Source organism: Symphalangus syndactylus, chromosome 8 (genome assembly GCF_028878055.3).
Source record: "Symphalangus syndactylus isolate Jambi chromosome 8, NHGRI_mSymSyn1-v2.1_pri, whole genome shotgun sequence".
In the NCBI taxonomy this organism is placed as follows: Eukaryota; Metazoa; Chordata; class Mammalia; order Primates; family Hylobatidae; genus Symphalangus; species Symphalangus syndactylus.
In genome coordinates this window covers 23,748,669-23,760,974 of record NC_072430.2, presented here as the reverse complement: position 1 = coordinate 23,760,974, position 12,306 = coordinate 23,748,669, and the positions used below count along the sequence as shown (strand labels likewise).

The following is a 12,306-nucleotide window of genomic DNA, read 5'->3' as shown; positions in this document are numbered from 1 at the left end:
TTTTTTTTGAGACAGAGTCTCGCTCTGTTGCCTGGCCTGGAGTGCAGTGGTGCGATCTCAGCTTACTGTAACCTCTGCCTCCCGGGTTCAAGTGATTCTCCTGCCTCAGCCTCCTGACTAGCTGGGATTACAGGTGCCCGCCACCACGCCCAGCTAATTTTTTGTATTTTTAGTGGAGATAGGGTTTCAACATGTTAGCCAGGATGGTCTTGATCTCCTGACCTCGTGATCCGCTCGCCTTGGCCTCCTAAAGTGCTGGGATTACAGGCGTGAGCCACCGCTCCTGGCTAAATTTTTAAGAATTACAAAAATATAGAAAGCTATAAAGGCAAAAAAATCACTCCAACCTTTTGAATAGAGATACCAGTGTTAGTATTTTGACGTCTTTTTTTTTTTTTTTTTTTTTTTGTGAGACGGAGTCTCGCTCTGTCGCCCAGGCTGGAGTGCAGTGGCGTAATCTCGGCTCACTGCAAGCTCCACCTCCCGGGTTCATGCCATTCTCCTGCCTCAGCCTCTCCGAGTAGCTGGGACTACAGGCGCCCGCCACCATGCCCGGCTAATTTTTTATATTTTTAGTAGAGACGGGGTTTCACCGTGGTCTCGATCTCCTGACCTCGTGATTCGCCCGCCTCGGCCTCCCAAAGTGCTGGGATTACAAGCATGAGCCACCGCGCCCGGCTGAGGTCTTTCTTTTTATGCTTTTCTCCTTTGCATATATATTAATTTTAATGAAATTTAGTACATATATAATCTGTCACTAAATCTTTGAGATCACCATTTTAAATTATTATGTAACGTTCTACTGCATCAATGAATCATTACTTAATCATTCTGCTACTATTGGACATTTAGGTTGTTTACCATTTTTCATTATTATAGTCAAGACTGCAATGAACATACAAATAAATTACCTTTAAAGGGAGTTTTATTTAAAATATAAAGTAGTAGAACTTTTGTAATTGTAGAACTGAGGGCCTGGGCCAACAGAATGGGAATCTGGTTTATCAAACATGACCAACCTTCGCCATCCTGGGGTGGGGGAAGCAGGGAGGGGAGGTAGAGAGGTCTAAGAAGGCGAGAAAGGCTTTCTGTGCTAACAGTGCTCCTGCAAACATGGTGAACCTTCCTAAAAACCATCGGACTTTCTGTCACAGTGTGGCACACACCAATCCCACAAAGTGACACAGTAGAGGAAGGGCAAGGATTCTCTGTATGCCCAGGGAAAGCAGCATGACAGGAAGCAGAGTGCCTATGGTGGGCAGACTAGGCTGATTTTCCCGAAAAAGGCTAAAACTACAAAGATTGTGCTGAAGCTTGAGTGCGCTGAGCTCAACTGCAGATCTAAGACGATGCTGGCTATTAAGAGATGCAAGCATGTTGAACCCGGAGAAGATAAGAAGAGAAAGGGACAATTGATCCAGTTGTAAGCATCATCTTTTGTTTCACGGTAAAGATAATAAAATCTTGAGGTTGGCCAGGTGCAGTGGCCCAGTAATCTCAGCATTTTGGGAGGCCGAGGCGGGTGGATCACGAGGTCAGGAGTTCAAGACCAGCCTGACCAACACAGTGAAACCCCCGTCTCTACTAAAAATACAAAAATTAGCCGGGCATGGTGGTGCGTGCCTGTAATCCCAGCTACTCAGGAGGCTGAGGCAGGAGGATTGCTTGAACCTGGGAGGCAGAGATTGCAATGAGCCGAGATTGCACCACTGCACTCCAGCCTGGGCAACAGAGTGAGACTCTGTCTCTAAAATAAATAAATAAATAAATAAATAAATAAATAAATGAATAAATAAATAAAATCTTGAGGTTATGTTAAAAAGAAAAGTAGAGAAAGGATCATAATTTGACTGAAGCTTCCAATAAGTCATATTTTAATGAAGCTTCCCTGAACTGATAGGTGAATCTTTTCTTCTAACTTGCTACTGATAGCATGTGACTGAGTAGGAAGACTTAAAAATCTTTTTTTTTTTTTTTTTTTTTTTTTTTTTTTTGAGACAGTCTCCCTCTGTCATCCAGGCTGCAGGGCAGTGGTTTAATCACAGCTCACTGCAGCCTCAACAACCTCCCAGGCTCAAGTGATTGTCCCACCTCAGCCCCATGAGTAGTTGGGACTGCAGGCACGTGCTACCACACTTAGCTAATTTGTTTGTTTATTTGGTAGAGTCAGGGTCTCACTATGTTTCCTAGGCTGGTTTTGAATTTCTGGGCTCAAGTGATCCTCCCACTTCAGCCTCCTAAAGTGTTGGGATTACAGGTGTGAGTCATGGCACCTGGCCAAAAAAAAAAACAAACAAAAAAATCACTCTTTCTTAAGTATATTATATAAAATCTCTAATACAGTGCAAAATCAAGCAAAGAATCCTCTATCAATTTACTACCTACTAGCCCTGGCTACTATGATTCTAAGGGAAGTGGGGGCTCTGCTGATGAGCTTCAGAGGCAGAGGCATGTCTGAGGCCCTGAGGCCTCGTTTTCTGCTCATCTTCTGAATGGGGAGTTTTTTCCACATTATTCCTGATAATTCCACATTATTTCTGTACTTAGCTGTAAGTAGCTTTTGCTTCTTGTCCCATTAAAGCATGTGGTAGAATAGTGGATTTTACAGAATATTAGAAGTTAGGGACAAATTGTAGACCTGTGCTTGAACAGAAGATGAAACTGCTATATTCCTTTATGTTGCTCAGTAACCCCATTCCTTCCTAATCTTGCCAAATGAACATAAAGATAAGAAGATACCCAACTCCTCCATATACACCTCTTGGTCTCTCTCCCCCTGTCTTTTCTCATTCAAGTACACTAGCGTTTTTTCCTCTTTTCCATACCCCTCAAGTCTATGCCTTCCACTTGTCAGCAATACTTCTGGGCACTGCTGAGTCCCAGTGGGGCTCTTGGGGCCAAGAAAATTGCTTCTAATACTCCACAAACCGAATTTGAAGCAAGTTACTGAAGTGTTGACTTACCACTTGCTTCTCAGATGCTGCTGCTGCTGCTGCTGTTGCTGTTGAGGTGGTGGTGGCGGCAGCAGCAGCCACCGTCTGTCTGCCCAGTCCTGCAGTGCTGGTACAATCAGGCGGTGCAGCTTTCACACTCGGCAAGTAGACTGGGGGAGGGCCAGCTTTAGGAGCTGTTCTGGAGTGGAACAGCGAATGATTACAGGGATAAGAAAATGAACGTGAAGGGTGCTGACTGGGAGGTCTTTGTTTCCAGCCTGCTTTGAGTTGGTTATGGATTGGGGTAGCTGGGGGGTGGTAGGGAGGTGGTGGAGGGGGCAAGGGTGGATGGAAGGCCACAAAAGAGTCCAGATCTGTAAACATGGTTTCTGCAGGAGGGGTACTGTTTACACGACATCTCCCAGGCTGTCTCATTGTCAAGAGTGGACTTTCATCCCCAAAACGTTCATCAGGAAAGAATTTGTGAGGATTCTAAGAAAGATAAAAAAAAAAAAGGATATTAGCAGATTTCATAAGTGGAAATTTATAGGCTGAGAGAATTAAGTGAGGTACTTAAGAAAACCACAGTCAGCAAGAATAAAAAGCATAATATATTTTTCTAGGCCAGAAGCCCAAGAAAAAAATCACCTTAGCTATAGTACAAAGGCACAGAGTGCAGCCTAGGACACAGCCATGAAAGAAAGCTGCTTGATCGAATGCTCCACAAGCAGGTCACTCATCTCAGATTATGTGATAGTGCAAAAACTGGTAATAAAACCAAACTCTAATATGTCTTTGCTAAGAGATTAACATTAAATGCCAAAGGGAGAAAGGAATACAACTGAGGATGTTCTGGAAACTTTCTGACAAAACATCTATGCCTGCTCTGTCTGAAATAAAAACTACAAAATACTATTCGTTACCCATTATACATGACTAAGTCTGACCAATATTTTGGTAAACATTAAAAAAGAATATGTCATGCAATTTAAGATACCAAATTCAGACACAATTTAGAATGGCAAAGGGAAAAGAAATGAGTAGAAAACCAGACTATATATTTTAAGGAGAAAAACTGTAGCAAAAAATGAAAATCAACAACCTAAAACAAGAACCCAAAAATGTTCAGTAGAAAATTAGGACAGCAGGGGGAAAAAGAAGAAAAAGAACCTAAAAATGGTTTGCTGACTTGCTGAAGAACCCTATGCCATGTTCATTCATTCATTCATTCATTCTTTTTTTGAGACAGGGTCTCATTCTGTCACCTACGCTGGAGTGCAGTGGTGCAATCATGGCTCACTGCAGCCCTGACCTTCTGGGCTCAAGTGATCTTCCCATCTAATCCTCTGAGGAACCAGGACTACTGGCACATACCACTATGCCTGGGTAATTGATTATATTTTTTGTAGAGGTAGGGTTTTGCCATATTGCCCAGGCTAGTCTTAAACTCTTGAGCTCAAGTGATTCACCTGCCTAGGCCTCCCAAAGTGCTGGGATTACAGCCATTGTCTCCAGCCTATCCTTTTTTGTTTGTTTGTTTTTGAGACGAAGTCTTGCTCTGTCACCCAGGCTGGAGTACAGTGGTGCAATCTTGGCTCACAGCAAACTCCGCCTCCCAGGTTCAAGCGATTCTCTTGACTCAGCCTCCCAAGGCTGGGACTACAGGCCCACACCACCACACCTGGCTAATGTTTGCATTTTTAGTAGAGACAGGGTTTCACCATGTTGGCCAGGCTGGTCTCGAACCCCTGACCTCAAGTGATCTGCCCACCGTGGCATCCCAAAGAGTTGGGATTACAGGCGTGAGCCACTGTGCCCAGCCACATCCTATCCTTTTAAAGGGTACGTATTAAAGGGGTTTGGAGTTTGTAGCAAGAAAATGAATCATCTAACCAGATGAAATTAAATTTTATTTAAGGCTCTGATTCAGTGGCTGTGATCAGACTAGTTTACAAATTCTATCTTAATTGCAAAACCAGTGCTATTGCTTTTGTATCTAATAATTACTAGAAATGAGTTTTTTCTTTTTTCCTGGTAGGTTAAAAAAGAAAGCACTGTTTGATTCTCACGCTTGGGTTTGAACCCTTATGCAGGAAATTTCTTGTAAGATAGAAAACAGAAACGAAAGTGGGCATGTGAAAGGTGTGTAAGTGTGGTAGTAGACCAAACCTCAAACCTAGTGACCAAACGAGGAAGAGAGAGCAGTGGAAGTTCAGAATTTTCTACTTTCATGCCATCTCTGTTTGGGCATGCACACTGTGGAATTTTTTAGCAGTCCCCACTTGTATGCTTGCTACATACCAGAAATAAAGCTGCTGTACAATAGCATTCTGGATCTTCATAACAATTTATGTTACAGGTAAAAGAGCTGTTGATGCCCAGGGTGGTTAAGTAACTCATTCCAAGTTAACCAACTAGTAAGCAGCAGAGCCGGGATCTAAACCCAGTTCTCATTCTAGGTCTCTGCTCAGTCCACTCCATGACGTTGCCTCTCACCAGGAGGGACTTGCAGGTTATCAAAGACACCAAAGGCAGTGAAAAAGCATATACGAAGAAAAGGAAATAAGCCAAGGACTCGTCAGGATGTCTACAATACTGCCTGTCTGGTGACTGAGGCTCCCTATTTTAAACAGTTTAATGTCATTTCCTACCTGCAACAGCTCTGCAGCAGCATCTGCAAGACCAAACTCTCTTAGCACTCGAATCTGAATTTCATAGCTGACAGTGGCACCTTCCCCGCAGTTCAGGGCATAGGCCCTCTGCACCTGCTCCGTGTGCCGCAGTTCCTGCAGTCGTCTGACCATGTCTTTCATAATGAGGAGACGAGGAACTGGAAGGAGAAAAACAGTGGGCAAGCAAAATTCCTGAGCTACACAAAAGACGACCCCGTGAGCCCAAGGGAAAAAAGCATGTATTTCATACCAGAATCTTGTAAGTTTTTTAGATAGTATCTTAATTTCCTGGGAACATATTCATTTACATATCTCTAATTATTTTTCAAGGTTTTAAAATTTCACTATGCCCAAAAGGTTCTTGATCATACTGAACAGCCCGAGTTGTATTATTTTAGTTTACAGTTCAAATACAATTTTACTTGCATGTATTCTTTTCTGAATCTCAGGATATTTCAGAAGTCTTTAAATATATTCATTCTATTATTCAAATAATTTTTTGAGTCCTGACTATGCACCAGGGATTGGACTTGGATATTAGGGTGCACAGAATGAAACACACGATTCCTCTTCTCAAGTTTCTGGCTTAGTGATATGAACTAAACCAGAAGTAAACAAATACAATATAGGGTCATAAATGTTCCTGGAGAGAAATATGCAAAGGACACTGAGGGACTGGAAGGGGCACCCAGCCAGACGGGGGACAGACAAGAAAGGCTTCAAGGTGTACACAGAGCAGATTCTTGAAGAATGAAGGGAAACCAGATGGGCAAAAAAAAAAGAAAGCTGTCTGAGCAGAAGGACTGGGTATGTGTAAAACATGCTGAGACAGCCTGGCAGAAGTGGTTGGCATGGCCAGCAGAACTTAAGGTTCAGAGCTGTAAGCAGGAAAAGTGTGAAGAGAGGAGGCAGAAAGATGCCTACTGGCAGATCATGGATAAAGAATTTAAATTGTATCCTGTGCACAACAGGCAGTCACTTTTGCAGGAGGATGACAGGATCAGAGCTGTGAACGAGTGCACTCTGATGTTAATGTAAAATGGGCAGGCATGCTGTGACTGGTAGGCTAAATCAAGCTTGCTGTCTGCCTTTGTAAATAAAGTTTTATTGGAACGTAACTGTACCCATTCATTTAGGTACTGTCTATGGCTGTTGTATGGAGTTAAGTAGATAGAGACAACAGAGACTGTATGACCTACAGAGCCTAAAGTATTTACTACCTGGCCCTTTCTGGAAAAAGTATGCCGGCCGACAAGCTGGTGTAAAAGACAGAATTTTGTGTAAGATGAGAGGCGGGAACACTGGTTAGAAACCTGAAGTAGGGCTGTGGCTGTAGGGCTGGAGAGGGGATGGAGTCTATAAATATTTATGAGAGAAACTGACTAGAGCAGTGATTATTATTTTTTAGGGATAAAAGGAACTGGCATTTACTGAGTGCTTACTTTGAGCCAGGCAAACTCCTGTGCATATTACTCATGGTGCTTCATTAAATCCTCACAATTCTAGAAAGGAGGTATGAGCCCCAATTCATGGATGAGGAAATTAATGTTCAGGAAAGAAAATATTAATACCATGTTCAAAGTCATACAAAGTAACAGAGCCAAGATATGAGCCCCCTAATCCTCTGCAACAAGCTGTCTATCCTTTCATGAATGTGGTGTGCAAGGAAGTGAGAAGAACCCAGGATGATACCAGAACAGGACCATACCTCATTAGCTAAACAATAGGGAGACAAGCCGTATTTTTCTAAGCGTACTTACTTGAGAATGTCTAGACTTTTGAGATTGAGTTCTAAGATTAAATTATGCTGATTTTCAACTGCATTAATTCAAGCCTAAAAAGCCAGGCTAATTAGCAAAGCTTCAAAATCTGCATAAATCAGCTAAAGAAATATTTCTCTTCATGCTGTTAACTAATGTATATTTCAAGTAAATATGCAGTGGCCAAATTTGATAAGGTAACAACTGAAGAAAGTCATTAGCCCCAGAATAAAATATATGTATTCAATTAAAAGTTCTGTCACTATGTCTTTTATTCATCTTTAATTACAATAGACATTTATAAGCAGAAATAAATAGTGCTATTTCCATTGCTATAGTGTGCTGGTTTTTATTTTGAATCTTGCAATGGCAATTAGCAAGAGCTAATGACCATTAGATCATTGCTGACCACCAGATCATTGTTGCTATTTTTAGACTTCTTTGGTTAAAGCCAACATTTACTGATGCTCAGATGTTTTTGGACATGACAGTTATACCCTGATCGATAGCCAATTCCCCTAAAGTCATAAGACATAAACCTGTGCTACAGTAAAATTCACAGAGCAGAGCTTGAGAAACTGGATCTCTAGGAAACCCACAGTGATCACATTTTGGAAGGCCACAGACTCAAAGGTATAACAGACTAGAAAGGCCATAGCCTTAAAGGTATGATAGGGCATTTGACCCTCCCAAAGGGTCTTGTAACCTGAGAAATACCCTATAGTGATAAAAAAAATCTGAATTCCTCTAAACCAGTGGTTCTCAAAATGGGTGACTTTGTCCCACAGGGCACAACTGGCAATGTCTAGAAACATAAAAATGTTTCCAAAAGGTTTTGCACAGAGGTGTGCATGCATGCATATATGTGCTCCTAGCATTTATTGAGTACAGGCCAGGGATGCAGCTGACCACCCTACAAAGCACAGGACAGCTCTCCATTAACAGAATAATCCAGCCCCAAATGTCAGTAAGACCAAGGCTGAGAAACTCAAGGGTAAACTGATAAACGGTATACACTTAGTAATACAAAATAAAATATAAAGCAAAAGTTTTGGCTTAAAAGTATTTATTCTTTAAGGAGAACAAAGCATAAAGGGTATTGAAATATGGAGAGAATTAGCATATACAGAGAGGCTCCAACATCAGCAATTTCAAAAAAATAATAAATTATTCATTTAATTATAAACACCCAATATACTGCCTTACCTGGAATTTCGTTGGCTACAACTGAAGGAGGGCTTGACTGGTTGCTGCTGATCTGCTGGTGGCTGATCATGTGACAACACTGTGGCACGGCATTATTGACCATGTAGAGCGTGTCTGGCACATTGGACATTCTAACCATTCGCAAGCGCACAAGATCTGTTTGTTCCACCATCATCTCATCTAGCACTGACTGAAATAATCATTCAGTATTAACAAAACCAGTCAACCTTCCTCTGTTAAATCACATTTGAAGGAAGATTATTACTTCCATCAAATAAAAAGGGAATTAATTTATTTCTATTTTATAAATGTTAATATTAGTGGTGAAAGAAAGTTCCCCTACATCTTTAAGTTTTAAAGACTCTTTTAGGAGCATCTTTGAAAAGACACAACCATCTTTTGAAAAGTCTGCTTTTAATTAGAAGTATTTGAAATGTGAAGGAAGGATATAAAATTAATCAGAAATAAATTACACACAATATTATAATAAAACAATGTATACACGTGCTAAATTACGAATCCAACAAAGTGCTCAAAATACAAAGTATTCAAGATTGATAATCAGGGCCGGGCGTGGTGACTCATGCCTGTAATCCCAGCACTTTGGGAGGCTGAGGTGGGTAGATCACCTGAGGTCAGGAGTTCAAGACCAGTCTGGCCAACAAGGTGAAACCTCATCTCTACTAAACATGCAAAAATTAGGCGGATGTGGTGGCGGATGCCTATCATCCCAGCTGCTCGGGAGGCTGAGGCATGAGAACTGCTTGAACTCGGGAGGTGGAGGTTGCAGTAAGCTGAGATCTCACCGCGGCACTCCAGCCTGGATGACAAGAATGAAACTCCGTCTTAAAAAAAAAAAAAAGATTGATAACCAATTCAAGAGACCTAGAAATAAACCAAATTTCCTTTTTTGAAGAAAAAAGAAAAATGTTGCCTGGGCTGGAGTGCAGTGGTGCCATCATGGCTCATTGCAGTCTTGACCTCCCAGGCTCAAGCAACCTCCCACTTCAAGCCTCCTGCGTAGCTGGGACTATAAGAGCATACCACCAGGCCTGGCTAGTTTTTTTTTTTTTTTAATTTATTTTTATTTTTTGTAGAGACAGGGTCTCACTAGGTTGCCCAGGCTGGTCTTGAACTCCTGGACTCAAGTGACCTTCTTGCTTCAGCCTCCCAAAGTGCTGAGATTACAGGCGTAAGCCACCATGCCTGGTCTAAAAATGAGAAACATTTTGAGGCAACTTGATTGTATACTCATTGAGTATACACACTGTTTGGTCTGTTAAATTTACTTCAGAAAGCTTCATAATGATTTCCTACTTTCAAAGACTGTCAGTTCCTCAAAAGGCCAAAGTGTTTTTTTTTTTGAAGACTGGTTCTTACTCTGTCGCCCAGGTTGGAGTGCAGTGGGACAATCATGGCTCACTGTATAGCCTTTGCCTCCCAGGCTCAGGTGATTCTCCTAAATCAGTCTCCTGAGTAGCAGAAATCAGGGTGCAAGCCACCACAACAGGCTAAATTTTTCCTTTTAGTTTTTGGTAGAGTTGGGGTTTTACCATGTTGCCCAGGATGGACCCTGGAAAGTTCTTATGGCTGAACATCTAATAAAAATTAGATGTTTCATTTTCACATTACCGTATTTTCTGGGACAGTTCTTTATGTTACAATATACATAATGCCAACTAGTTACTTAACAGGCCTGAAATTTTTTCTTAGTTTGTGCATTTATTCTAAAACTAAACATAATTCCCAACAGTCAGCTATTGCAGAAATATGTTACAAGAGGTCATGGCATTCCTTTAATTTAGTCGTGGCATTCCTTTAATTTACAAAGGAAGTAAAAAAAGTGGGCAATCTTCTTTCAGAACATTTCCCTCATGCTCAAGATCACAAAATAGTGACAACCATTTTCAGTAAGTGGTAACAATTTGCAAGGCAGTTAACAATTTGCAAGGCAACTAAAATGAGAAAAACATAAAATGCATTTTAACATAACCTAAGTTTTAAAAACATGCTTAATTAAAATTAAACATTTTAGAAAACTATTCTGTTGAGTAGTCAAACTAGAACTTACTTTCATTTTCCCTATTGTTGAAAATATAGGCTATTTCCAAATATTTAAGTAATACTTAACAATGAACCACTTTGTGCATATGGTTTGTAATAAAGTAGTCTACTATCTTCATATGGTTTTCATTACCTTTGCTTCTTCCACATAGGGAGAGAAGAGTCGAGGACGAACATAGATGCCAGCATTTTTTTGCCGTAACCAGGCATTTGACTTCCCACCTTCTGTTGTAGGAAGCATATCTGATGGAGGAGTACTAATCAAGCCTCTTTTCATCTAAAAAAAAATTTTTTTTTTAGATAGAAATCTGTGTAGTACTACAATACTACTAAGATAAATAAAAATATTTATAACTATAAATAAAAATATGCAAACTTTATCATTTAAATAAGAATTCAGAAATGTATATGAAATTTAGAAATACCTCAAATTTTTTTTTTTTTTGAGACGGAGTCTCACTCTTGTCGCCCCGGCTGGAGTGCAGTGGCGTGATCTCGGCTCACTGCAACCTCCTTCTCCTGGATTCAAGCGATTCTCCTGCCTCAGCCTCCCGAGTAGCTGGGATTACAGGCACTCACCACCACGCCTGGCTAATTTTTTGTACTTTTAGTAGAGACGGGGTTTCACCATGTTGGTCAGGCTGGTCTGGAACTCCTGACCTTGTGATCTGCCCGCCTCGGCCTCCCAAAGTGCTAGGATTACAGGCGTGAGCCACCGCGCCCAGTGAAATACCTCAAATTTTTAATAATATTTAAAAGATTTGCAATAAAAAGATACTGTAATTTCCCATTTTTCTCTAAATAGAGGAATATTTTTAAAAACAAGAGACGTATTAATTAAAAGGTAGTTAAGTTGGACTAAAGATCAGAACTCTTAATGAAAACCAATTTTTTTTTCTTTACTCATCTAGGAACAAATTCAGTCCCCACCCAACTCCTCAAGACAAAACGAGAACACTGACATGGGCCTATATCTACAGTACAAGGATACAGGAAGGCTAGCACAGTGCTTAGCAACACAGGCTCTGGGGCAAGGCAGATTGTAGCTCAAACTTCAACTCCTGCATTTAACAGCCATGTACCACGGACATCTCCTTTACCTGGGCTTCACTTTAAGGGCTCCTGTACGGCCCCGGAGGCAAGGCAGTGCACAGCTAACTGAATAAGGTATCCCCGTTGTTTCCTGACTGATGCCAGGAGAATCTGTATCAAGTACCTTTAGTTCCTAAGGTGGTGTGAGGATTAAATGAAGGCAATGCAGTTGAAAGCACCTAGTACAGTGCTTAGCACATACTAAGAGAGTACGAAAGTTAAGAGCCATTATTAGCAAACCTTTGTTGGGGACTTATGACGTGTTAGGCACGGAATAAAGAGAGAGGTATATATTTCCTAGCCAAAGTTCTAAAATACTTTTCTAAACTACATACAGGGTTCAATTTGATTTGAGTCCCAGGTTTTAAACAAAACCAAAAGTTGTTTCTCCAACATTACTCTTGTTAAATATAATCAACAGCTGCATTAGTTAAAATTACTTTTAACTAGTAAAATACAGCATTATCTAGTATTTAGAAAACAGAGAAAAAAGTCAATACTCATTACAACAGTAATGTTGATATATTTCCTTCCAGTCTTTTCTTTTTCTTTCTTTTCTTTTTTTTTTTTTTTTTGAGA

The 12,306-nt window shown here is 40.7% G+C and overlaps 1 protein-coding gene across 3 annotated transcripts in view; it reads right to left on the bottom strand.

The window, feature by feature from the left end:
• The window catches only part of BTBD7 (BTB domain containing 7), a 101,007-nt gene that overhangs the window by 5,665 nt on the left and 83,036 nt on the right, over positions 1-12,306 (bottom strand). For all 3 annotated transcript variants that reach the window (XM_055288337.2, XM_063643954.1, XM_063643953.1), the window contains 4 exons: positions 10,769-10,912; positions 8,572-8,761; positions 5,585-5,763; positions 2,964-3,425 (listed from right to left, as the gene is read on the bottom strand). In XM_055288337.2, the coding sequence (XP_055144312.1) occupies positions 2,964-3,425; positions 5,585-5,763; positions 8,572-8,761; positions 10,769-10,912 (975 nt within the window). The remainder of the gene's footprint in view (positions 1-2,963; positions 3,426-5,584; positions 5,764-8,571; positions 8,762-10,768; positions 10,913-12,306) is intronic.